Source organism: Heliangelus exortis, chromosome 2, assembly GCF_036169615.1.
Source record: "Heliangelus exortis chromosome 2, bHelExo1.hap1, whole genome shotgun sequence".
NCBI classification, from domain to species: Eukaryota; Metazoa; Chordata; class Aves; order Apodiformes; family Trochilidae; genus Heliangelus; species Heliangelus exortis.
In genome coordinates, this window is record NC_092423.1 from 20021468 (window position 1) to 20049098 (window position 27631).

The 27631-nt window shown below is 36.1% G+C and overlaps 1 protein-coding gene and 1 long non-coding RNA gene across 4 annotated transcripts in view; one reads left to right on the plus strand and one right to left on the minus strand.

Annotated features, from left to right (window-relative positions):
• The window catches only part of LOC139792158 (uncharacterized), a 36398-nt gene extending 25690 nt beyond the window's left edge, over positions 1 to 10708 (plus strand). Inside the window, exon 2 of the long non-coding RNA XR_011724166.1 lies at positions 10595 to 10708. This is a non-coding gene — a long non-coding RNA (uncharacterized lncRNA). The remainder of the gene's footprint in view (positions 1 to 10594) is intronic.
• The window catches only part of MALRD1 (MAM and LDL receptor class A domain containing 1), a 225185-nt gene that overhangs the window by 17143 nt on the left and 180411 nt on the right, over positions 1 to 27631 (minus strand). For all 3 annotated transcript variants that reach the window (XM_071735085.1, XM_071735084.1, XM_071735083.1), the window contains one exon: positions 26001 to 26067. In XM_071735085.1, the coding sequence (XP_071591186.1) occupies positions 26001 to 26067 (67 nt within the window). The remainder of the gene's footprint in view (positions 1 to 26000; positions 26068 to 27631) is intronic.

Here is a 27631-nt window from a genome sequence, read left to right on the forward strand (position 1 = left end):
CTTCAGAGAATAGAATGAGAATTTTAGTGGCACCAATATCTGTCAATAACTTAGGTTAGAGAAAGCAAAAGTTCTAGACCATGAATTTAAGATAAAATAAAAATAATTCTAAACAAGCACTCCATTGGAAAGCTGAGGAATATTCTAAAGTGAAAAAGCTTAGGGGCTCTTATGGCTGATAGGAGGTTTTGATAAGAAAAAAAAGATTGAGACTGGTTTACTGATCAGAAAATTATATTCCTCTCTATATAAATTTATAACTAAATATATATAATATAATTTTAAAACTAAAACCCAGAAACCATTTCAGGCTGTAACCAACCAATCAAACTACTTTGGAAGTTAACCAAAACTTATACACAGAATCCATTGTCTGGAATGAAATATATAGATTCATAGAATGGTCCAGGCTGGAAATGACCAGGTTGCTCAAAGCCCCATCCAAGCTGTCCCTGAACACTGCCAGGGAGGGGACATCTACAGATTCCCTGAGTAACTTGTTCCAGTGCTCACCACTTTTGCAGGAAAGAATTTTGTCCTAATATCTAATCTATATCTACCCCCTTCCAGTCTAAAACTGTTCCCCTGCATACTATCACTACATACACTTGCAAAAAGAACCTTTCTAGCTTTCAAGTAGTCCCCTTCAGGTACATCTACCCACTTCTTTGATTCTAACTCTTTGCAGACCTCTTTGTAGCTGTGTGAGGTGGGTAATGCAACGGTGTTGTTCTCATCTGGTACCTTTTTCTGTAGCATTTACACTCTGTCCAGTGCATGCAAGACTGTGTGGTTGATAAAAGAAAGGTCTCCATCTTTATATCCAGGAATAAAATAAAAAAAAAAAAAAAAAAAAAAAAAATCAGGAAAAAGGCAGAAAGGCAAGTTCCAAGTGAAGTGTGGTATCAGTTCATAGTGTTTTTGAGGACAAGGAAGAGATTTCCTTAGCTGTGTGTACTGAGGAAACAGAATACATGTTCCTTTGCTTTTGCAACCACAATAATACATTCTCATCCCTCAACCCCCAGACTTTGTCCTTTGGCTGTTACTGCAAAACTGTATCAGTTAATAAGAGTAATAATATCAGGCAGATGTATAGGGAATGAAGTCAAACTTCAACTTTCTCCTGTGCAGTCCTTGACATGCAATTCTGAACTGAACCTTAATGACTCTAATAGCTCCAGGCAGGTCAGAGTATCCTGTAGTATGCACCCAAGAGATGGCTCACTTGAAGTCCAGTTAATGAAGGAGAACACTCTTAATTACCTCCCCATTGCTGTGCATGGGCTGTACTTAGCAGCTCTTACTTTCAGCTGGGAGGCAGATAAGTTGCTTCTTCAAAGTCACCATTAGCTTCCTCCCTGATGAGAGCAGTTGGGCATGTGCAAACGCTGATGTAGTGGAAGGACCTTGCAAAGTGCAGATCAACCATCTCTTCTGGCAATGTGTTAAATCTTCATTAAGAGGGTAGTAGGAATTTTGAAGAGCTTCCTTAATAATCCCTTTCTGCTATTTTGTTTTTAAGACAGACAACTCTGAAAAGGCTCTGAATTTATCTCTTGAGCCATGAAGCTGAAATTCCACATTATTTATGTACAATTAATTTCCTTGGACTAATTACATCTTGACTAATTAGCAGCAGCATATTTTACATGAGTCTTAAGCTTATCTGAAATACAAAGTTAGCCACTGCAATCTATTCAGACAGGAAGCTCCTCATAGTTGAAACAGGAGGAGCAAGGGAGAAAGACAGATGAAATAGCACTTGAGTACTTCCATCCCAGTGCACATCCTAATCTATCCTGCCTGACAAAATGTCTTTTGCTATTAGCAAGTTCTTACGGGAAAGTCACCCTGGAGGGAGGAATGTTAACCCTCCAAATTTGCTTCTAGGATTTCTAACTCATTTCCTGGTATAGATATTGGTTATGCAGAGGAATGACTTTAGCAATGCCTGTGTTGCTGCATCCTGTGCCTGAGGTTATGGATCATCTCACTCAGAATGAAAAATAAAAAGCAGATAAGATTTTTGTTGTTTTTGATGTTCGTTCAGTGCAGGTTTAATTTACATGAATGTGCCTGACTGATACCCTGCTGCATCTCAGAATATGAAACTTTGTGCTATAATAAAGGTAGCATACGCAAAACTCTAAATAAGTACAGATGTGTACTTGATTGCTCATTTTCCTTCTGGCATTTCATTCCTGACTTGGGCAACTATTTTCTCCATTCTGAGACAGATAAATGCTATCAATATAATGTGTATGGTTATGTTATTATGTATGGTTCTTCGGTAGGGGCGAATGACAAGAGCTTTGCAGTAGGGAATCAAGCCCATGACCTCCAAGAATAAACATGATGATAGCTCCATATTAACTTGGAAAGAGAAATTCCAGCAAGCTCTATATTCAAGCGAGGCCTTGAGGCATATGGAAAACTGAATGCTACAATTTGTTTGGTTTGTTTCTTTGTTGGGGGTTATTTTTTGTTTGGCTTTTTTGGTTTTTTTTCTTCCTCAGCAACAGTAATTACAGATATTTCAAAATGACTGATGTTCAGTATCATAGAATCATAGAATCATAGAATTGGCTGGGTTGGAAGGGACCTCAGAGATCATCCAGTCCAACCCTTGTATAAAGCAGTGTTCTGTGTTTTACTTTTTGAAAGTTGTTAACTTTACTCAAAACACAGTATTGTTTTCCCTTTTTTTCATAAGTCCTGTTGTTTTATGTTGTACCTGATTAAAAGCTAAAAATATTAAATCATAAATGGTGGTCTGTCCTGTGAGAAGTCTCTCCTGATCTCTCTGGCTGGGGTGCTGTCTGGGTTGGGGGTCTATTTGTCACCTCTCCCTCTGCTGCTACTGCTGGTGCTCCTGAATCCTGTTTTCTTTATGGAGAAAACTTCCTTCATTTAGGCAGGCTGCCTTCTCATGTCTGAGCTGGGACCCTGAACTCAGGCACCTCCATGTGCTGCTGAGCCCAGTTTGGGACCATCCTCATTGGGAAGCAATCACCAATTGAGGAGCATGGGTTTCATATTTACATATTTCTATATAAGTCACCATCATTATATTGTTATTTATTATTTCATTAAAACCATTCTAGGTTTTTTTTTCCAACCTTAAAGTATCTTTCCCTTATTTTCCTTTTTATCTTCCCCTGGGAGTGTAGTGGGGGAATAACAGAGAGCACCTGTCACCTAGTTATTTGCTAAAATTATGACAATGAAAATGCCCACAGTATTTTTATTTCTAATAAATTGCTTAAATCTACCCAGGGTAAAATGAACTGCTCAAATAATGGAGACAAAACAGAAAAAAATAATTACTAGACAAATGACAGTGACCACAGATTCCCCTGCACACAGAAATTTCATAAGTAGATGGGAGTGAGGTACACTCAGCATGTGATACGTGTAAAAACAGCACTAATTTCTCTTTTTGTCTGCAGCTGTCCATAACACAGATCACTCAGTCACTGGCAAAACAATTAACAAAAGATAAGTAGAGAGCTAGGTACTCCTATTTGCAATAGCTCTCTTGTCATTCTCTCTGCCAAAGTGCACCTCTTCTCTGCTCAGAGACATATCTGCTTTCTTATTTTTCTCTGAAACATTTTTCACACAGAAAACCCTAATATCCTCTGCCATTTTTACATTCAGAACAGCCAACAGTTAGCCATTTAGAGTGCATGGTATCATCAGTATGTAAATGAAAGTTGTAGTATTTATCAACATATACAAACCTCCTGGTAGTAAATTTGGTGTTAACAGGCTCAGAAGATATACTTATGATGAAGGTAACTTGTTGCCTGCTAACTGTAGCTGGAACTGGGAGTCTCATTATTTCATTTGTGATTAAACACAGAGGAGAAACAAGGAGAAACCTCTCTTGGAACAGACAAGTGAAGAGGATGGTAAAATTGAATGTCAAGTGCTTCAGATCAAACATTCAAACATCACAGCTAGCAAGGCATCCAGAGAATAATTAACTCAGGAATGAAAAGATGTAAAAACTTTGGTATTCTGCTTCTTAAAATCATGGAACCATGGGGTGAAGGTGGCAGAGAAAGTAAAATACCTGGATACATCACCAGGTGACTATGAGTTAGCAATGCTATGTAACCTTAGGGGGAAAAAACCTGAAGAGTGCAAGAAGCTGTAGCATGTAGGTAAGGGCACATTAACCCACTGGGAGACAGTTAGATGTTTTCTGAAACACTGTACAGTTCTGGTCATACCTGTTCAAAAATATGAACTTGGAGATAAGGCACAGTCAGACTATTAGGGTGAGCTGAAAAATATAAAGTTTGTCTTACAAGAGGGTTTCTGAAGAGTTCAGCTTGTTTAGTTTACTGAAAGAAGAGCAAAAAGGTATATCTCTAGAAACACTTAGGAAGATGAACATAAAGAGGTACTGAGGGTTTTTTAAGGTTATGGAGTGATACTGGCACAATTACAAATGGGTGTAAACTGGCTATGAATACATTTATGAGAATATTATTAGAAAGTATCCAAAAAGAAGATCAAGACTCTTACCCTTCCTGTATTTCTCATGATAAATTTCTTTAGAAGAGTCAGCTCTTACCTGTTGTACCTGGTACCATGGACTCCTAAGAACCTTAGATGCTGGAAACTCCCATCAGTGCATCAAAGTAGAGAGCAATATGTAAGCCAAGATTTCCCCATAGTTAGCTATAAAAGAAAGCTAACTAAACTCTGAATAGAATTGTATAATGTGACTGGATGTGATAACAAGGGCCTTGATTTGAGGTAGAAACAGATATGTTTCTAAATAGTTCTATTCTAGAAACTGCTAAAATTCATAACTGGCAAATACGAGTCAACATGAGGCAGAGTAATATGAGCTATAAACAGATTCTAAATGAAATGTAAGCACTCTGAAAAAAGATCTGGGCATCCTCATAGATTATTCAACTGCTCACTTTGTATCATAAAAAGCATGCACTATGCATAGAGGGTAAGATAGAAGACATTAGAGATTATAGTGATTAAAATCATATGGCAGAGATTGAGAAGATCAGATTTAATTTACACAGAAGACGAGTGAGAGAAGATATGATGAAGAAAAACTAAATGATATATCCTAAATGGAGGAAAAATTGTTTGTTGCTGTCTATCCTCCAGAACATTCAATCAAACTGAAAGGAAATTCATCTTAAACTAATAATAAAGAAGCTATTTGTCAGATACTGCTTAACTGACCTGAGGGAGTCCTTGCCAGGGTACATCTTAGAAGCCAAGAACTTAATGATATGTACTGGAAAGAGTTCCTTAAAAGAGTGAATGAAACTCTTTAGAGAATGCAGAGCTTAAAGTGCTAACAGATGGCAATTTGGAAGAAAATTCATATTGGCATCGTAATTTTCTACATGCATTTTCTCATTTCTTTGCTCCCAGGGTGTGCTATCAGTTACTCCCAGGTCCCCACCGTGACACACTGTGATTACTCATTGCTCTTACAGCCACAAAGAGAGGTTCTAATTACAGCCTGTGTTGAAAAAGGAAAGGTAACTGTTAGAAAGACTCAGTCAGTGAATATAACTGCTTTTTGCACAGATACACAATGAAATTCTGGTGATCAGTTGTAAAGTTTAGAGTGGGACATTAACCACGTGAAACAGGACACACCTAGACACAATCCAGACTAGGATATACTATGTAAAATAGAGGCTATAACATTTTCACAATAACTAGTTCAGATTAGACAGGTGCATCTTGGTGTTGCACAGCTAAGTAGGAGGAACAGCACCTTAATGCTTTCTCTTAAATGTTTAAACAGAAAACAAGCAATGTCTGATGTTGGAATAGGAACATGAGGTTGAGCATTTTATCACAGACAGCTTGTGACAAGCCTTAGGTCCAGGCAAACCTTTTACTAAAGGGGGAAGGGTAAAGACCATCTCCAGCTTCAGTCATTTTAAATAGAGATGATTGGAACATTTCAGAGCAAATATTTTTTACTGAATTTAGTTGACACATAAAATACCTCATGTTTCACAGAAAAATTGAAATTAAGTTTTAAAGAAATTCTCTCAGTGTCTGAAAATTTCCTGATCTCCTGTCTGATTTCTTTGCCTGGCTCCTACTCTAAAAACTTAAGAACAAAAAGTTGCTTTGCTTAGAATTACACTGATTTGAAAAACAAATCACTTTATAGTGTCACTAAATTTTTTCCTGATTCAAACTCATATGATAGTTTTCTACATGACTTTTTTTTTGTCCCAAGTGTATTTTCTTCTGCCAAAAGGAATCACAGACCTTTATGAAAATTATTCCCTGTTCATTTGCTTTTTTTCAATGAAGCAGGCCCCAACTGAATTCACCAAGGGTTGGTATGTGGCATGCTCTCTATTTTATGGCACGGGTTCGTTCAGCAATAGTAGAAATATGTGCTCACAGCAGACATACAGACCTCAAATTCAGCATTTCAAACAATTATATGCTTTTTAATGCTACCTTTCCCCACCTTCTTAAAAAATAGTTTTCTGGTAACAGATTTTCCACAATCATAAAATAACACTGACAGTTAAAAGCCCCAGTGAGGCAAATGGGGAAGGTGCTCCTGGCACTGAAGAAAGGATTTGGTGCTAGATTCTAGACAGAAATAGCTATCCTGTTAGCTAACCATTTTACAAAATGAAAGGCTTAAGATTTCTTCCATTTAAAAAAATAATTAATTTAAAAATAGAATTTTCTTTAGGACAAAGCAGTATTTCAATTCCACTTTATTTGAAGAGCAACCCACCAGAAAGGCATATTGATTAATTCTAACTGATGCTGACACAAGATATTCACACAACAGAAAAGAAATAGCTCAAACCTATGTAGTGAATTTGATCACTGACCACTGGAGATCAGAACTCAAACTATGACTGAATCCTGAATTTCAGCCCACTGCTTTTGAGCCTGGAGATGTGCTTTGTAAAACATTAAAGCCAGAACAAATAACATTGTCCATAAAAAAACCTCTTGCCATTTTACACTTGAATAAAACAGTGAAAATTTGTAATTTTGTGAACTAGAATTAAAAGACAGGATACTGTGAGTGCAGGGCTGGCAACTCAGAGGAGTTTTGGGTGCAGGTGCTTCAAGTGATATGCCGAGCACAGGGAATATTGCACTAGTGAAAAAAGGGTCTTATCTATTTTCTCTTAAACCTAGGAGATTGAACTAATACAAATTACCATTTACAAAATGAAGTGAACCTACTCAAAAGTCTGTATCAGTACAGCAGCATCTGAACTGCTGAAGCAAAGTAAAAAAAGCTCACTGAAGAGATATGCCTTGGCTTAAATCAGCTTACAGTAAAGAATGACTCTTTCATGCCAGTCTGTCTGTCCATCTTGGTTTCAATTCTTGTTTCCCACTTATTTTTTACTATCTTAAAATTTGATCCAAACTTACATGACTTTCTTTTTTTGCCTTCCTGTGTTTCTCCTATTCTTTCCCTCCCTCCCTTGTGCTACTTGTGGAACATGAAGTTGGACATCATATTTGATTTGCTCTTGAAGATTACAAGGAGAAGAGCATAAAGAGAAAGGAGAGAAGGAGACAGAGAAAACATAAATCTCAAGAAACCACTTTTTATGTGTTTGTGTCTCAGAGACAGCCCCTGGCTGCAACTTCTGAAAGAATAAAGATTAAGGAATGACCTAACAGAGAGCCTGACCATGCAGCTGCATTGACAGCTGGTAACAAAACTATTTTGCTTTCAGAAATGATGCTGATTTCATATTCTTGACCAATGGCAGTGTTTTGTCTGTATTAAACCAGACATTTGGCACTAGTGATTGAAACTATGTGATAAAAGTATTTTCTTTCCTTTGCCCTTGCCCCTTTTCAGCATTGGTCTGGTCTTTTATCAGCTGAAATGGTCTGCTTTAACCAGAGCCTGCCAGCATAGGGTGCTGCTCCTGGCAGGTAGATTGCAGTATATTTTGGAGATCATAAATCATATTGTCATTCTCAGACAGTCATAAATTTACCTGCTTACATGGGAGACAACACTAGACAATACCACCTAATGCTGCTTCCTCTCAACACTATACAAGCTAGGTGCACAAATACAGGCTAAGATTACATCAACAAAAACATATTCTGTCAAGCTTTTTGCTTGTACTTTAAAGGTCTGTCTACAGGAAACAAACAACTAAGCAAAAAGCCACAAAATTTCTCTCTTGCTTACTTTCCATGTACTAGAGACAGTGGGTTACACTTCATCTGAATTACCCATCTCTCAGCAAATGCAGTTAAGTTCAACATGTGCCAGTGTGGTCCATGGAAAAGAGTAATGCTGGGTTGTTTTCTCTGCATGAATTGTACAGTCATCTTCTGATATTAGAGATGAATTTCACAGAAGTCTGGCAAATTTACTCTCTGGTTTCTTGCTAACAAGTTAAATTTATGAAACCTTCAGAGAAATGACCTTTAAACAATTTATGAGAACCTAAGACACTTCAGATGCAATAAAAATAATGTCATCACAACCTTTCACCTAGCTCCCCGTTCTGTTAGTGTTGTTATGGTTACAGAGTCAAGACTTCAGAATTTAAGAAAAACTGGAATTAAGTATTCCCAGGCAATTTCAATTCAAACTCTCATGTATGTGTGTTCAGACACTGTAATTGGAAGACCACAAACTCCCCCTGCACCTCCCTCACAAATAAAAACCTTCAATTCTGGTATTCAGTGTTTGACTTTCCAAAAAAACCATTATCATTGCATACAGCAGAGGTAATTTACTATACCTAATACAAAACAGAAATCCCCCATTTTTGTTATGAGTAGCTCAATTGTCTCTTCTGTCATCAGTGTTTAGACCTTCTAACTTCAGCATTAATGCTACTCTATTAGCTAGCAGGAAGAGAACCTTGAAATGTAAGTATTTTCTTGAATTTTTTTTGAGAAGAATAGGTAACTCTAAACCTGGTTTATTTGCCTAAATTAAAAAAAAAAAAAACAACAAAAAACAATGGTTTATTTCAACTGTTATGCTTGGCACTTTGATAAAGTAAAATATTTCCCATGGTCTTTAATATGCCATATATTGATAATAACACATGGTGAACTAAGGCTAATGATGGCAGAATTTCTAAAAGCATCCCAGCATCCATTCAACCTTTTTGCCTTGGTTGCAGCAAGGAATATGTGATACAGATGAAGAATGGCAAAATATTTCCTTGATTCTAATGCTGCTGTGCAATGAATCCCTGTACTTGTATAATTCAGAGCAGCCTTCATGCTGCTTAACATGCACCACCAGGCAGAAAAAAAAAACCCTAGTTAACCTGTGTTGTTCATCAACAGCACTAACAGACAGGTGGCATCCAAAAATCTCTGAGGTCAAAGAATCCTTGTTATGTTCTGTTTTTCTTATGATGATCTTATGTCGACTGTTGGGATAAAGTGGCAGGGAGCCAAGACAAATATTCTGTATTAATAAGGAACAGATTTACATTTTGTAAAGGCACAGTGTCAGTGGAGGAAGGCACAGGACCAAGACTTCTGTATAAGCTGAAGTCAGCTCTTATATAGCTCAAAACCTGATTTCATTAACCGACTACTGTAAACGCAAGGACAAAGCAATTTTTCATCTGCCTGGGAAAAAAAAGTGTAAATTATTTCTTCATGGTTCCTTGCAGATGACTTTTTGACTATTCCAGACTGTTGCAAAGATGGTACAATGCTCTGTGTTTATTCTTCCACACCCAATAACTTAAAATCAAGAAAATATATCTTAATTTCACAAATCTTTTCAAAGACTGAGTAATAAATTTATCATATTACAGCACATCAACTATTTTTTTGTATTTATAGTAAATAAATTTATAAAATATCAAAACATGACATATTCTGAAATGTGTTGACAATGTGGCCTGAGTTAGCCAGCTCTGTAATGTGTAAAATCATTAAAAGCAGGTTGAATTTATTTGCATATTACAGTTTTTCAACTTTTGAGATTACACATTGATAAGATGATTTCAAAATTTTTCCTTTTTTTTTTCCTCAGAGCAGATCTTTTCAATGTTAATGTAAAAAAAAAAAAAAAACAGCCTACTATTTCACCCTTCTTTTCATTATGTACTCCGTGAATACGTGATGACCTGCTTTACAGAGCTGCCCATTTTTTCATAAAAAAGTTTCCTGCCAGTTTTTTCTGTCCTTTTTCTTGTCTTGGGAAACGCTCTTAATTTTAGAGCTTGGTAGTCCATAGCACCTTTCTTCTCTCTCCAATACTTGTACAGTGTAAATTTCTTAGCTATACTGTAATTTTAAACAAAACTCACCATCAGAACTTATATCTGAATCTGGAACACTAAACCCCAGAAGTGGGCACCAAATATACCCACAAAACCACAAAAATAGTGACAATCATAATGCAAGAACTACACAATAGCAGTTTTTGCCATTTTATAAGAGAACATGTGATGCTTGCTTTTCACATTGTATATTTGAGAATCTCTGTTTATTTACAAATGGAAACACACAGAAAGATTGCATGTTTGTTTTCAACTTTATGTTATTTTTCTTTAATCAGTGTGATAATCTTTCATTGAACCCTCTGATGGAGGAAGAAGATTCCTCTTTACCTGGGAAACTACTGAGCAGCTTTACAAGAGGAAGGGAGCAGAAAGGAGATCACAGAGCAAATGAGGCTTAGCAGGACAGGGAGACACAGCACAGAGCTGCCTGTCTGCAGCTCACATGTAAAAGACTGTGAAATGACAGAAAACAGAGGGATAGTCCTACTGAGCCAAGGGGATGCTTCCTCAGGACCAGAGGAGGAGCAGAGCTTGAGGCCACTCAGAAAGTGTTTGAGTTAACTGCAACAAGTAGGTAAGAGGACAACTGTGAGTTAATCCTTTTATTTCTGTTCTATTGTTCCTACTCATACTGAAGTTACTGAGTTTGAAAAGCATTCTAATTCAGATCCCAATAAAAGCTGGCTTTTAGTTTAAAAGCCTTTTTGTGTTTGGTCTAAGCACATCTACTTTTAAGATAGAGCATGTTGCAAGTACACCTTAAGGGATCAAAATATAACACATCAATATTACTAGGAAAAAAAGAAGCCAAATGTTTTTCTCTTGGCATGGGTTTGACCTTAGGGCAGGTCAGAAAACATTGCAACCTTGGCAGCCACAGAACTAGAGCCTTCATTTAGGGTCCTCATTTCTGGGGGGTGATGATGTGGAAAAAGTTAAAACCACTGGCCAAGGGGGTAGCTGTATCTGTAGGTGTTTTCCCCTGCACAAGCACAATAGAAGACTCAGCAGCTGGGAATTGGCAGGAGCTTGAGCCTGCCTCTGCATGGCTGAAAATTGTGCAGGCTGGAGGGAAACATTCTTTACAATGGGTTTTGCCTTCCAGCCAGTGGTTGGGACTTACTTTTGTAACTATTTAAAAAAAAATATATAGACACTTATGCTACAAACTACAGTACAAATGACACAAATTTGCATGTTCCTTATTCTCTCAGTTATCTCATTATAGAAGATTTTAATATAATGAAATATTAGATTGTATAAAGTGCTGATTAATAGAAATTTTAATAAAAATATGTCCTGCTAACAGTGGATTTAATAATGCCTAGTTTTCTATGTGTTCATGTCCATTCATACTCTCAATAACATCACTTTTCTCATGTCCTCATGATTTCTTCCATCTTTAGCCTCTTTCAGTTCTTCTCTAAATACTCTCAACTCTCTCAAGAGCACATAGTTCTCAACAAGTTACATGGTGTCATGAGACAAGTGTGTGTTGATTTGTTGGTTACCACATGCAGGTCAAGGAGAATAGATAACTATTGGGCTCAAACTGCCATTTTGTCCTTTTGTTTTTAGATATTAGTGGACTATGAATTAGGTTTTCATGTCTTTCTATAGTAAATGTTTTTCAAAAAAATTCTAGGGCTATCACAGCTTGGACAGCTCTGTCTCTCTTGTCAAGATTGGTCAAAAATGACTGACCACATAAATGTGAATTTGGGTAGAGCCATGGACTGACAAATAGAACAGCAATACAGTCATGCTAACTTTGTTTTCTTGGAATATCAGGATAAAACGAAGTTTAAAAATAAAGAATTTCTCTGTTCTGTTTGCAACTGGATCCAAATTTCATGTCCCAGTAACAATCTCTGTAAATCACTGTGTATGAGTAGACTAAGGGAAAGTTTACTGGTTATTTACAATAAATCTCAGAAAGCAGCTTTGTGCTACATCTGTTTCTAGATGAATGGCACAAGAGGAAATCTTGATGAATGGAGGCACTTCTAGTGTAGGCAGTAATAAGCATACACTGTGTTATGGACAAACAGTGCCCAGAATGAGAGAAACCAATATTTTCCCAGTATTTACACCTCTGTCATCTTGTCCTTACTGTGCTATCTTCAACTTGATTTTTGACTCTTCAGAAGCTCTACCTCCTCCTCCATCATTGGTGTTGTCTTATTTCAGTTCATAGCCAAACACATCCCTCTCTGAATTAAAGGCCTTAAAACTATTTTCAGTTAACTAAGAGCTCCACCACTTTAGAAACACATCTATGTATCTCCACAAGAGAGATTTCACTCCTACACTGACTGATTCTTGCATCTCCTTCAGATTCTTTATCCTAACTGAGCTTATCTGAGCAAGATGGGTACAGGCGATGCAGTTCTCTGCTCAGGCTGACCCAATGAAAGTTTAAACAGCCTTAATAACTTCACTTTGACTGTAAAGGTTATTTGGAATTGATCAGAGAACAAATTTTGGTTCAGGCAACAAGCATACACATGGCTGACACACATACCCTTACCACACCCCTCAATCCTCCAGCTTTTTAATGAACTCTAAAGTGACTTGACAGAATAGAAAGGAAAAAAAGCTCCAATTTAAAAAAAACTAAAAGAAAAGTAATTGAATTATTTGTTTTCAGCCTCTTAAATAAGTAAGGAATTTAAGTGGCAGTACTTAAGAAACCACATTTTTGGGTGCTGTACACCCCATTCTCAAAATTTGATTCATAAATATGTTCGTAATACTTTATGGATATCTATTTTTTCAACTTTAAGCAGTTAAAGTAATGGCAGAGTTCTATTACAAGAAATTCAATTCAGGATTTTTTTCTCAAATATCCAGGAGAGAAAGGAATGTTTATAATCCTCTTTCATGTTCAAAGACTTCCTTTGAAGGTCAGCAGTTAGCTGGGGATATAATCACAAACATTGCAGCAGTTAGGATTTCTGAATATGGAAGAATAATACTTCTGTCCACTTATAACAGGCTGAAGATTATAATCTCTTTCTGAGCCTCTTTCCTAGAATTCCAACAAAAAAAAAATGTATTTTTTCTGATATTTAAGATTTTGGACAGGTGATAAATAGCACTCAACTAGTTTGTAAGATACTTCTACAGAATATCTTAATAAGAAAAAGAAGTGAGGAAGCAAAGCAAACTTAACAACCAAAACCAAAAAATAAGTTGTTCTAAATAAAAATGAAAAATTATATCTGTGTCACTGATTTCACATAAGACACTTGGCTGGTAGTACTTTAGAAAAAGAGACATTTTGTGCCAGATCTTAGAGCTAGATATCAGTTAAAGAAATTATGATTATAACAAAGTAAGACTATAATAAAGAATAAAACCAAATCAGTTATATTAGGAGCAATGAGAAAAACCCTGACCTTTTAAATTTGGGAAATCCTTTCAAAAGATTCTAAGAGCTATTCTTTGAATATTGGAAAATGACAATTGCCAACCAAACCTGGAATGTGAACTTGAAGGACTGGGCTTTGTCACAAACTTGAAATCAGAGGATGAAAACAATCAAGGTCAAGTCTTGTCTTTTAGTAGTTTATACAGTTCAATACTGATGAAACTGTTTCATCGTTCAGCATACCAGCTGTTAAGGGTTGACATGAGATCAATATTTTGTGTTCATGTACTTGGTGTTCTTGTGAAGAACCCCTTATATGAATTTATCTACCCTTAAGGTTAACAATTTTTCCCTGGACATTTAATGCTACTCTCATGTTTGTCTCTAAGCACTTCTCTTCTAGCTTTTCTTTTATTTCTTCCTCAAGAAAGAAACTCTGAGAACTTACTTTCCATGAAGATTCAATAAAAATTGCCTTCCTGTTGCTCTGGTCACTCACACAGAAAAAGGAAGTTAAACTGTTTGCTGACATATCTCTCATGGTTTGGGTCTGTGCCTTTGCTTGAGACTGCTGCCAGAAGTTTGTCTTGCACAGACAATACTTTGTGGTTGGTGACTTCACTGGGAAGAACGAGCCAGGAATTGGAGAAATGTCCTGTGTGCCATATCTGTGGTGATTAGGAAAGCATTACTGGATCCACACTTCTTAAACTACAGCAGATGTGCTTATTTTGTGGTAACCTTTCAGTGGAAGAAAGCCATTCGCTGGCCCCTAAACCCCATCTTAGCTAATCATAAGGGAGGATAGCAAATGCAGTATTTTTCTCATGACATTTCATAAACACAGGGTTTCAAGATGAAATGTGAATGGAAAGGCCAATAATCCTTCCATCCCTTGTGATCTGCACAGAATTGCGGTTTGCCTGGACTGGCTGGAAGCTCAGGGTAATTATTTGGAAAGATTGACACTGTTTAGAGAGCCAGCGTATCTGGATCAATTCCTATCTTACTCCTGAATTATTTGGAAAATAGAGATGAATCTTGATACACTCATTGCTAGCAGATATATAAATTCTATGCTACCACAGTGAGATGTAGAATTTCTATAAATATAACCAATATTGTCCTACAAGGAATTTAGCTCAAAGTCAGCCCTAGGGAAACAGAAATGTCTACATCAACCAACATTTACGTAGAAGTGAGTGGAAATTAAAGATGTAGAGACATTGTTTGTTTAGTCTAAGGATATCTGATTTACTCCTGCATGTACTATGTGACATTATGAATACAAAGCTAAAAGCTCCAGTGACAGCTGACCAGAGCAGAATAAGCAGTTCCAGTTTTGCTTTGAATACATTACTGAAAATAATCTTTACTGATTATTCTTAACTAGCCTGGGATTTCAGTACTAAAGTCCAGTAGATTTTATTAATCTCTTATGTACATTGTCTTATTCTAACACTATCTTCCAAAAGCCTCAGCAACAATAAAAAAATAAACAGAAAAAGTGTACTTTTTATAAATTTCATTTTCAACTTCTTGAAATAAGTACACAATAAAATCCAAGTGTTCTGCGAGAACTTGCATTATGCTTCCTCTTTTTCACAACAGAACTTTCAGGGACTGCTTTTCTGGTTTCTCAGGGTACTTGGAAGTCTCAAAGAGCATATAGAACCTTAACATCTGTTTATGTACTTAAAATTTACAATTGCAGTTCCTGTGTTTGTTATTATATCTGTGTCCCATTTCATCGAGGCAAACAAAACTCCAAAGAGCCCCTCTTATGCCGAGCATGAAACAAACACACCCAAAGGGTTGGAGGAGAAAGTGCACTGCTATGAACTCATTACTCATGAAGTAGTTAAGTAAAAGAGAGGTAAAGGGTAAACTTTATTAAGCACTAGTCAAGCACTATTGCATCAGAAAGCCTCTTGAAAGTAGATAGATATGGAATTTTAGATTGTTTGTCTGCTTTGGAAGACCTTATATTAGGGTAGCTGCACAAGCAAAACTCAGCAATCCTCAATTCCAGATTTGTACTTTATTCTCAGAACTAGTTTTATACTAGTTTGTTGGTTTGTCTTTTTTTTCCTTCAAAAAAATTTTTTTAAAGGTCCAGCCATCTTTCTGCCTGACTCCATAAATCTGTGCCTGAAACAGCACAAAAATTTCTTTGTTGAAGAATGAAATTAGCCAGGAGGAATGCTCACACTGGCACTGCTCTGAATACATAACTTCAATAACTTTTTAAACCACTAAAAATTGTGGCTTATCATTTTCTTGTGCTTCCTGTTTCACTGATGATGCACTATAGTATGAACCACAGATAGAAGAGTCCTCTGACAACTTTCATATTTTGGTAACATTGGAAGAGTGAGTGTTTTGGGTTCCAGAGTGGAAATACTTCATAATGAGGACATAATTAATTCACAAGAAGCCTTGAACATTTCCAGGAATGGGGCATCCAGAACTTCCCTGAGCAACCTGTTGCAGTGTCTCCTCACCCTCACAATAAAGAATTTCTTCCTAATTTCTAATTCAAATGTATTCTCCTTCAGTTTAAAACCATCACCCCTATCATACCACTACACATCCTTGCAAAGTCCCTCCCCAGCTTTCCTGTAGCCCCTTCAGTTACTGGAAGTCCACTATAGGCTTTCCTTAGAACCTCCTCTTTTTGAGGAACCCTATTCCATTGTGTAATATTTAGTAAAGTCTAAGAAAAATTGAATTTACAGAATTAGGGTAAAATCTCCCTGACTAATTAGGGAATAATATATCCCTTGTATCTTATAAATTGCATGCATTTTCTTTTTTTTTTTTTGTCCTAGTTCCAGGTAAAAAGAAAGAAATTAATGTGGTTTGATTGTGGTTCTTTTAAGTTTTGCTGAGTTTGTTTGGTTGCTATTTTTTTGTTTGCTGTTTTGTTTTGTTTTGCTTTTCCAAAGACCTTATGAACTCTAAATTACTTTCTTGAGCCAGCCTGAAAAAGGGGAAAGGTTTAATTTTGATTACTAATACAGCACATCTGTGCTTCTGAAATGTCATCATCAGAGCTTTGACAGTAGCAGTCTAGCCTGTCTTTACCTAAGAATTTTACAGTTCACTTCTTCGCTCTTTTGGGGAATGCTTGTACATTCTTTGCAGTTATAAGGAAAAATATTCAAATAAAGATGGCCTTGAAAATTTACCAAAGTATTTGCTTTGGCTTTTGTATGCCAATATCAGCTGTGAGGATTTCATACTACTGGAACAAAATATGCTATTAAAAAAGAGGGCTCAAGACTGAAGATGAATAAGTTGTAAGAGAAGCTCGAATGTCAAAGGCAAGATTATTTTTGTACTGTGCTTTGATTCTCTCAATTTATAGGGAAAGCATGTGTCTCATTCCTTCCTGAGCTCAGTCCTTCTTTCATGCACATTTAGACTGAAGTTATTTTGAAAGAGATACTTGCTTTCTGTTCAGTAAGTATAAAAGGTTTTGCCAAATTGTGCTCTAAACTTTGACAAGAGTGCAGTAACTTGTTAAAATACAAAAAATCTATTGCTATCCTTGTGTGCTGGGTAGGGAACAAGTCTGTGTTAGACCCTGGATTAGCATCCAGGATTTTAAATATATCTTGCTGTCTATAGTAATAGCATGCTGAAAAGTATTCCAAAGGCAAAGAATATTAGAAAGATAGCTGTAAAACATTATCTACACATCTATATCCATGCATAGATTTAAAAAAAAAAAATTATTATATTTGTTACACTGGTATAATCTAGTTTATTTCATTGGTTATACAGCTGTATGCACATTTTTAGCTTCCTCTACTAGTTTACAGTCCATAAAAAATATTCCCAGCTACTTATGCTAAGCAAAACATTCTCAATCTGAGATTTTTGCTCATTTCATTACAAAAAGCATACTGATAGCCTTCACTGATAGCATAAGGGAAGCCCTGACAACTGGAGAAAAGTTTGGTAAAAAACCTATTAAAAAACTAGAACTATAATAATGAATAGCCACTGCATAGCCTCAAAATGCAGTCTGTCAATCACCTCACCTTCCCCTCCAGAAGGATGGGAAGATAATCTGTGTGGCTTTCTACGACTATGCAAATACAATATTTCCCAAACACTAAAATATTTAACATGTTTTTGGGGACCTTTCTTCCATTTTCTCATGTCTCAAACAATTCTCAAGTTTATAAAGTATTAATTTATAGAAGAGATAAAGAAAAGAAATAAAAGCTTTTTTCCACCTATTGAAGTCTTTTAATAAAGGATGGTTAAAAACCACCTGTAATCAGAGTTTTAAATTTTAAATTAATATTTTAAATATTTGTATTATTATTGTATTAATTTGTATACATTTTTTTAATTTGTATTACCATACAAATTAAACCATGTACTTTAATTAACCTGACAAAACCCAGTGGTTTGCAAACAGTACCAGACAAACTGTGGTTCGCAGTTTCCAGAGGAAAAATTACTATTTATAAGCTATAATTCTGCCTCATGAAAAAAAAAGCATTAAAAAATTCAGCTTTATGCGGCAATGCTTAAAAATTATGAGTTCTGAGTCATGCAAAGCTGCACTATCAGTAACTTCTGTAGGAAACTCAAGCATGCAAGGACTGCATAATACAGGCTCCATTTAGCTGTAGGTAGTCATCTTGTTAGCCTCATTTTACAACCCGAAGCAAAATTTTCTATTTGCACAACTTTTGCCACCAAACTCAGTTGAGCAGGCATTTCATCAGTGGAAAATACAATATCTGATAAGGATGAATGTCAAAAGACTTAAAATACAAAATTGAAAAATTCTAAGTAGAAGCAAGGAAATGCATGAAGCAATAAAAATAGTTTTCTAATATACTAGGTTAATGACCCAGAGCTTAAACTCATTTTATGTTAGAATTTAGACAATTCTTAGTGTGGAATCTCACCTAGCTGTTACATTAAAGAAGCCATCATCACATATTATTGCCTCCAATACTGTTTTCTTTTCTAACAAAGATACTTGTTGAGGGTTAGCCGGATGCAATGCACATGTTTAGACACCTGATACCTGAAATCCATCCAAGGAATTTATACAGCTCAAAGTATGTACAAAACTAGAGATAAAAATGGAGAAGCCAGTTTGGGCTTGTTGACAATCCTTTCTCACTAACTACAGAGACCATCACCACAGTTTTGTCTTCCATGTGGCTGCAGAGAGGGTGAACTAGGGCATGGCTTAGTTTATCTAGGGAGTTCACAGCTAGGAAGCCATATGATTTGTCTGTTGATACAAAACCACATGTCCTGCAAATAAATAAAGACTAGGATTAAATACACAACCTGGCAAGTTAGTTTTCTCACCCACAGGGAAATAATTCACTTTAATCCAAACCTTTATCACCTTCACCATAAAAAACCAAGCAAACAAACAAACAAAAACAAACCCCAAACAAGTAAAACCTCAGCCTCTTGCAGTATACTGAATTCTGAAGCCTAGCTTGCTGATATTTAGTCTTGCTGTAACTGGTGTTGACACTCATACAGTAAATCATGCATAAAACTACATTAACTTGACAGACTTTAAAGGATATTTCAAATTTCACATATATCATACAATGCAATATATATATATATTTAGGAGAAAACACTTTCTGTACTTGAAAACATGACTTGCAGACCAGATACACCTTAAGTGTATATGTGCTTTTTCCCTAAAGGACATACAAAAATATGTGTAGCAATAGCACATAGTTACTGCTTCCCTTTTAGAGTTGTAGCCTTGTAGCTCATTAGAGCAATAGCAAACATAAAAAGATCCTTCCAAGTGTTGAGAAAAATCCCCTGTGCTTGTATGCTTGCTTAAAATTGAAACACATAGAGCTTTCCAGATCAGCCAATACTGCAAAAGCTGGCCGGAAAAGTTCAAAAGTTCTTAATTTAGTAGAATTTTCTGCTTTTAGATCCCTTAGCCACCTAGCAACAGCACAAAAGGTAAAATTCTTGGAGACGTAGTCACACTGAATGAAAAAGAGGGAAAACTGAAAATGTTCAAGATAGCTTGAGGACACTGTGACACCGTCTGTCCAGTGGGTCAGACTGAGTGGGCCACATATCAGTATATATCAGTATACAGCTAATATAGAATAGGAGTTGTCTGCCTTTCCTACACAGCTTACACAGTAACACATTCTCAGGTGCAGATCATCACTGTCCCCATCTTTCCTGATGTCTTCTGCACAGGCCTATCTGCTTCACAGTCTTCCTCACTGTAGTGAAACTCCAAATCTCTTATCAACATACTGGATGGTATATATGTTTTCTAGAAGCCTCCCTTACAACTGCTATGATACATTTTGTATTGTATTAGATACACCCAACCAGTAGCCTCCAGGTAGCTCTTACAGAGAGGGCTCTAGTAGTGAGGTGACTCTAGGCAATGAAGTTTTGCTATGGAAACAAGCAGAAAAGAATACAGGTTTTCACACCAAGTACTACCTCTTACTTTCTGCTAAAGCCAGGAAGAAGGAGTCTAAAAGAAGACTCAAGCTAAGTAGGAAAATCTGAACCCAGAGTGAGTTAATTATTGTTGGATTTTATATGCAATCCAAAACACTTAACTTATGTGCCTATAAATAGACATACTCAAAGATGTTTTAAAATTTCTGTGGACAAAAGATAGCCGCATAAAAGTGAAGCAGAGGGGTTTTTAGGAGAAGAATCTATTTATGCATTCATTTTACAGTGATTCTTCCTGGTTTTGAAAAAAGCAAATTGTGATTTAAAGCTTTTAATATATATTTCCTAGCCTCCAGCATTTGGAGTTTGTAGGAATACCCATCAGGGAACCCTCCATACTTTGGCAAACATCCAATAGCCAATATTAATTAACATTCTCCCATATAAAAATATCTCACATCATCACTCAACAAGCATAGTCTCTTTACAGATACACTTTCCAGATTCTAAGCTTGTCCCTACCATAGACAGACATATATATCTCCTGATTTTTAAATGTAATAATGCTTGTAGGTCTGAGATATGTCATTCTGACCTAAAGGTGCACTGTACTTAGTAAGTGTCCCTGTGGTTTCCTAGACCTTGTAGTTACCTCATTTCAGTTTGACCCTTTTTAAATAGTGAACTGAAGCTCAAAATATACATATAGGGTAATTATCAGGGAGGCTGAGAGTTATAGCTTCTTAAACAACTGATACTAAATTTTGTGAGGAGAGGAAATCCAGCTGAGGAGAAAAATTTTCCCATAAGCACTCTTAAAAGCCCAAGTAATTTTCACTGTATCTGCTAAATTATACTTATTTGCCTATACCTTCCTCAGTAAGATTATAGTATCTTCATTTTTTATCAGATAAATATAATTCTCACTGATGTGAGGTTGATGAGGTAGTAGATTCATTTTCCAAAAAGAAACACACAGTTACTATTATTGCAAAAGCTAAGTGTCAGCTCCTGTCAGCTACAAAATCTTGCAAGAAAAATACATGAATAATGTTCACCAGGCTCTTTGCTTTAGAAATTGTCTCAGAAATTCCCTGTTGATATTTTATTCAGGTAAAAATCTCCCCACTCAGCAAAGATACCATAAAGACACCACTGGAAAACCACAGTTTGCTTTCCACCATGACCAGTGGGCTTTATCTAAACCACCCCCCTCCTTTACTGGTGCTATTCAGATTTTCTAGCACTGCATCATTCAAGAGGGACTTCGTCCATTTGTCAGAGTAGATGACTGTAAGCTACTTTGCTTGAAGTTTTACAGACACCTTTAGCTTTAGTTTTCCATTAAAAAAAAAGGGTAAAACTCAAGAGTTAAATGACAAAGTCTAATTAACATTTGAGCCAGATGCTAGAGCTATCTCAGCACCTGAGCAGAATGATGATCAGAAACGTTTGTTGTGAAACCAAGCTTTGGGTCTGTTCAGTCATCCATTTAATTGAGCAAAACTTTAAATTACACGGAAATAAACTTTAAGTTCCATAGAGACAACCTTGGTTTAGTTTTAGAATAAAGAAACTGAAAAAGATAAATTCCTTCCAAAATCATTGGATTCAGCAATCAGCTGCTTCAGACCACTCACAAGTGAACTTCACAAGATGTTGCTGGAGATGGTGGCAAAACTGCCCTATACATTTGATAGCTTTGACTGAAATAAATGTTTGGGGGCTTTTTTTTTTGTTTTTTTGTTGTTTCTTGAAGCTGAGCTGACCTCAGGATTGTACTATTGTCTGCAAGGAGGAAGAAAAGAAGCAAAAGGTTGAACTGCTTCTAAATAGAAAAAGACAGCCAGTGTGTATCCATTTGTAAAGAAATAATTGATATTTTGCTCAATGGAAAGATTCTTAATAAGTAAAACTTATTTGAACAAATTAATATACTTCTAAGTCTTTTGGTTCAAGAGGGAAAAATATAAAAAATTATAAAATTTTTCCAAAGTTCTGCCTTATTTTTTTCCTTTTTTCTTTTTGGTATTATTTTTTATATCTGTGTTGTAATTTTTATTCTAATGTTTACTCATTTTGTCTAACATTCATCATTTTATTACATTTTTCTTATTTATTTTTATTGCTATATCAGCAATCCTCCCTGTAACTGAGGTGAGAATCTCTGAGAGCACCAGGATAAATATCTCAAGTGGAATTGTCATCTTTACTCATGAATTGGATGTGTCTATATTTCCAGTCTCTAGGCTTTGCATTTTCATCTTACCACATGCTGTGTTCTTCCAACAACTTCATCTTCTTAGGTGGGAATACTATTATCACAACATTTTCATGACAGATTATGTAATATTAAGACAATACCCACCCTTTGAATTTTTAGAGATCAATACCACCATCATTCCTCAAAAATCCAATGATGTACATGTAAGAGTACATCAAAGGCAAACAAAGAAATCCCCTTCATTCCTCATTGGAAGACATTACTCAGAGAGGATGTGGATTTTCTATCCTTTGGTGCAGAAGACACTTGGGTGGAAAAGGTACTGAGCTCGTCTTCTGTGGCATTATTTACAGCTGCATTACAGGGTTTCTCTTCAAAAACATACTGTGCTTACCAGAAGTTAATCTTTTGAAGACAAAATCAGATTTTGAGAAAATGCCTCAACTATGAAAAATGTAATTTCTTTCCCCTTTTTAATTTTTGTGGAATACTACTTGTTATTTTACCACTGTGAAGAAAATATTTTGCACATTAAAGAGAATATTTGTGGTTATAATGAGCTCATTTTCAAATGAGAAGTGGTACAAACCAAATAGCCTGGAAGTTTTCTAAGCAGAGTAAGTAAAAATCCCCTCCTCTGAATGACTTACAACCCCGGAAAATGAATTATTTTCTAAAAGATAAAGGAGACAGTAATATTTTTCACTTTCATTACATAAAGGAAGCAAATAAAATAATTCAGTTTCTATACTTTGGGTCAAATTATCTTTTATATACACAGCTACAAAGATAACCTAAATTAGTTATCTGTGTATAATGACTCATTAAACTTCTCATCTCCACAGCTCAGTAACCTATATTGTACAAATTCAATGTAATTTTAAAAACTGCTTAATGAAGATGTATTGCTAATATATAATATGATTGTTTAATTACAGTCCAGTGAATGTAATTATATTTTCTGATTAAGGAGAGAGACTTCTTAAAGCTCAGACAATAATAAAATCTCTCTCATTATATTCCTTAGTATTTGCCAGTGTAACTGGTCTGAAATTTGGTATGTTACACACAGATTGTATGTGTGTTTATATAAAATAAAAGACAAGTACTGGATTATGGTTTGTTTTTTTTTTTTTTTTAATGTGATTTTAGGACATTTAAAATGTGATTGTATTGTCTTAATATTGTCTAGAGGGTATGAGAGTTAAAATTATATATTATCAGTCCGGTAAAATACTTTCTTTCCTATTGTCAGGGTTGTGGTTTGGTTTTTTTTTTTTGGTTTTTTTTTCAGTATTAGTACTGCTTTTGAAGCCTCACTCAAACACACATTTTGCAGCCTGCTTGTTTTCACCAACATTTCTTTCCTGTGTTTCCAGAGGTCTGTGGTCTCACTTAAAACCAAAACCTAAACAAAAGCAAAAACCAAAAACAACAACAACAAAAAAACCCCAAAAACAAACAAACAAAAAAAACCCAAACAAAAAAAACCCACAAAAAAACCCCACTTGATGAACAGCTGGGGAAAGTACACATATAATTTAAAGAGCAGTTTTGAAATCAGACTATTGAAATTGCAAGAATTCAAACCATTATCACTCAACTCATCAGTATCTGATGTGCAGCCACTGCAGCTGATCTCCAGCACAGGCCACTTGGCTGCACCTCTACTGGAGGAGAGAACTCAGTAAGGACAAACAGGAGCAGCATCCTGGAAAATGAGAGAAGCTGGAGCATTTCAGACTCAAGTTCCACCTAGCCTGCAGCCAAGTAGTAAGAACATGATAATCATATCTGAAATATGCCTCAAGTACTCTTCTGACAAAATAGGAGAAGCAAGTGCAAGTGGCTTTTAAACCTAACTCGAGTCAAATATTAGAAAGGATCAGGGCAGCCATTAAGCTGTATTTCACTCAAGTAGGATGCAAACCATCACTTCCAGACACTGTTGCTCTACATCTACTAACACTTGGTTTAGGATGAACGTTTTTGGAGAACATTCACCACTGTATCATTAGTCACATTTTCAAATTCTGTGGCCTCTCCCTGATGTTACTACCATCATTATGCAACAGCTAAGAAAAGCTATTTTCAGTAGCATGAACAGTAATTATAGCAACCTTACACACAGACCCTGTTACTTACTCCTGTATATACTGAAACTTTATCAAGATTTGTAGCCACTCTTGTCTTTTCCATGTCTTGTACAGATATCTCTTCACAGTGGGATGTCAGACCTCACCTTCTACCTCCTCAAAAGAAGGTATCCCCATTTAAGTCTATCATCCCTTCTTCAGGAAATTTACTTTCTTGAAAACAAGAAAGTAAAGCAATGTCTTTTCCATGATAATTTCTATGGGTTTAATTTTTTTGCCCCTAAGAAATGTCAATTGGGATATTTGTACTTTCTTAAACCTTATGGTACATTTTTAATCTTTTCTTTCCTCTCATGATGTTGACTTGTGGGGTTTTCGAATATCATGCAGAATCTTATCTCAGAATTTGTTAATTTCCCTGTTATTATTTGTATGAGTAATTCCTTCAATTCCTTATAAAGCCTTGGATGGTACTGATATCAGACTGTTCATCTGGCTATTCTTTTCCTTTTCCGTTTGCTATTCACCAGTCAAGTCCTTTACTGGCAGAGCTTTCAGAAAGCCTTCTAGTCTTGTAAAATGCACTACTTTCCTAGTTTTCTTGAACAGAAATTACTTATTTCCCTAACACAAGCAGATACAGATCTTGTTGCTATGTTAGTCCATCACTTAGGTCATTTTCATATCTGCCTTTACTCTGACTACCTATATTTTGCATTAGAACTCACATCGTGTCCCTTGCTGAATGGTGAGGGAAAATATCCTATTTGCTATTTTATTATTCCAACTATCTTTTATTTCTGTGGATAATGAACACTTGCAAATTTGGTTTATTTTCATTTGCAAGTCCTACCATAAATTGAATTTTTATAATTCTCTTGAATCCTTAAAATCTCAGTTAATCCCCCCACGCCTTATGCCTACAAGTAATTTTCTTCTTGATCAATGGTTTAATCTACCCCTTGTAAACTCCTGGCTATTCCCAATCCTTTTGTTTCCTGCTCACTATCCATTCCATTTCAACTGAACTGTTCCCCTATGTTTTTTGCTCCCTTTCTCTCTTTCTGTGTCTGAGAAATTGTGAATCAGACAGCTTAATGAACCTCAAAGATTCTTGCAGAGACCATCTTCTATTCTACAACAGGAGAGATTTTTTGGCAAATCTACAGCTCATTAACAGTGTTTTCTGAGACCTTAATCATAGTGTTCTATATGAAAGTACATGTATTTTCTGGGTATGTTATTTATCACATTACTTCAACACCTGCTGCACATAAGGCATAATTTTTCATAGAAGCATGCATTGTTAAATGTTCATTTGAAACACAAGATACAGAAAACTTAAGGTGTCATGCCAATAGGTTGTGTCATGTAATGACAGATGAAAGTTAGAGGAAATTCTGATAAATAATATTCTTCTCAAAGTGTGGTTTAACTCAGCAACTGTAAATAAAAATAATGTAGACATGCAGAGACTTTTAAAAAATACACTGCTATTAAATGTCACTTTAGTCCCTGGAGGAAAAAAACAGCTCTTTCCCAAATTCAAGCATAAACACATCCCCAGTGAAACTTACTGGCACAATGGAATATTGTCCTTGATGATGCATTGTCCTCCATTTTTGCAGTATTCTTCGGGACAAACTGCAAACACATAGGTAAAAATTTTAATTTAAATTCCCCCTTTCTGCCTGCCTCCCATTATTATATTTATCACTGTCTGATTTTCAGAATGGCAGGATATTCACAACAGTAATTTTGGGTGCTTAGCACTTCCAAAAGCTCTTCCTTTTGACTTGACATTTGGTGATACAAGTGTCAAGTCATGAATACATTATAGTCAGTGTGCTCGTTTTGACCCTATAGAAATCCTGGTGGTTCACTTGAACAGGCTTCTAATCTTTCTCAAGTCAGAGTTTCAACTGACCCCAGAATTGAGCTTTTGCCACTTACATGATATTCAAATAAGAATAGATAAAATAAGAGCTAAAGGACTTATATTTAATAAAGTACTTAAGTCTACTTCATTAATAATAGCTTTTATATAGGGGTGATGAATAGACGCCTCTGTGTCACCAACCTTTATATTAAATATGTCCAGAATTTTAACACTTAGAGTCATATTCTCATAAAGGCTAGATAAATCAGTCAAAAAGAGTAAAGGTATTTAAATGGAGTAGGACATACAGTGATATATTACTATCCGTTGACATGGATTTCCACATCATCAGATTTAATTTTACTGACAGTTACTCTTACATCCCAAGAACAACAAAAACTCAAGCCCTAAACCAAATCCCCTCAGTCTTCTCTATTAAGAAAATAACTGTTTGTCCTGGTTCGAGGGGGCCAGGATAAAAATTGCCTAAGGCTAAACTGACCCAAGACCTTCTGCCCCCCTCCAGGCACTGCCGTGGCCGTGGCCGTGGCTGTGGCTGTGGATGTAGATGAATAGCAGCACCTACAGGGAGGAGAAGGTGGGTCAGGTGACCCACAGTGACCAATCACATTGCTCCTGCCTGTGGGGCTCAGTATAAAATGGCTCTGAAGAGAGCTCCTGGCCTCTTAGGTTGGGGTCTATCTGTCTGTCATTTCTCCCTGTGTTGTCCCTGTATCCTGTTCTCTCAGTGGGGAAGAACACAGTTCACTGAGACGGGTCACCCTCCCCTTCCTCACTGAGCAGAACCAGCTTGGCCCCTCCATGGCTGGTGCAGACTGGACTTGGGCACCTCCATCTGCTTCCAAGTCCAGTTCGAGACTTTTCCGAGCAGGAAGTAATTACCATGTGAGGAGTATGGATTCTGTATTTACATCTTTGCATATATTTGTATGTTATCCGTTAACTGCTATTATTATTTTATATTAATCTATTCTAGAGGGTTTTTTTCCCAACTTTAAATTCTCTCTTCCTTATTCCTCTTTTTATTTCCCCCTGGGAGTGTAGTAGGGGAGTAACAGTCAGCTGCTTATTGCCTAAAACTGTATCTTTGGTCAAATGCAAATCAGACCTAAAAAATTCTGGATGCATGACACAAAATTAGTTGCTGAGGCAAATCAACAGGGTTATCCTGTGTGGACACATCTATTTTTAAGAAGAAAATCTGTGAATTGCTTGCTTCAAATATCTGCTTTCTGATAGAATACTGGAAGATCTGTAATTTACTGTCAGACAAGTCTACTAGTTGATGTTCCATATTGGACTAATTTT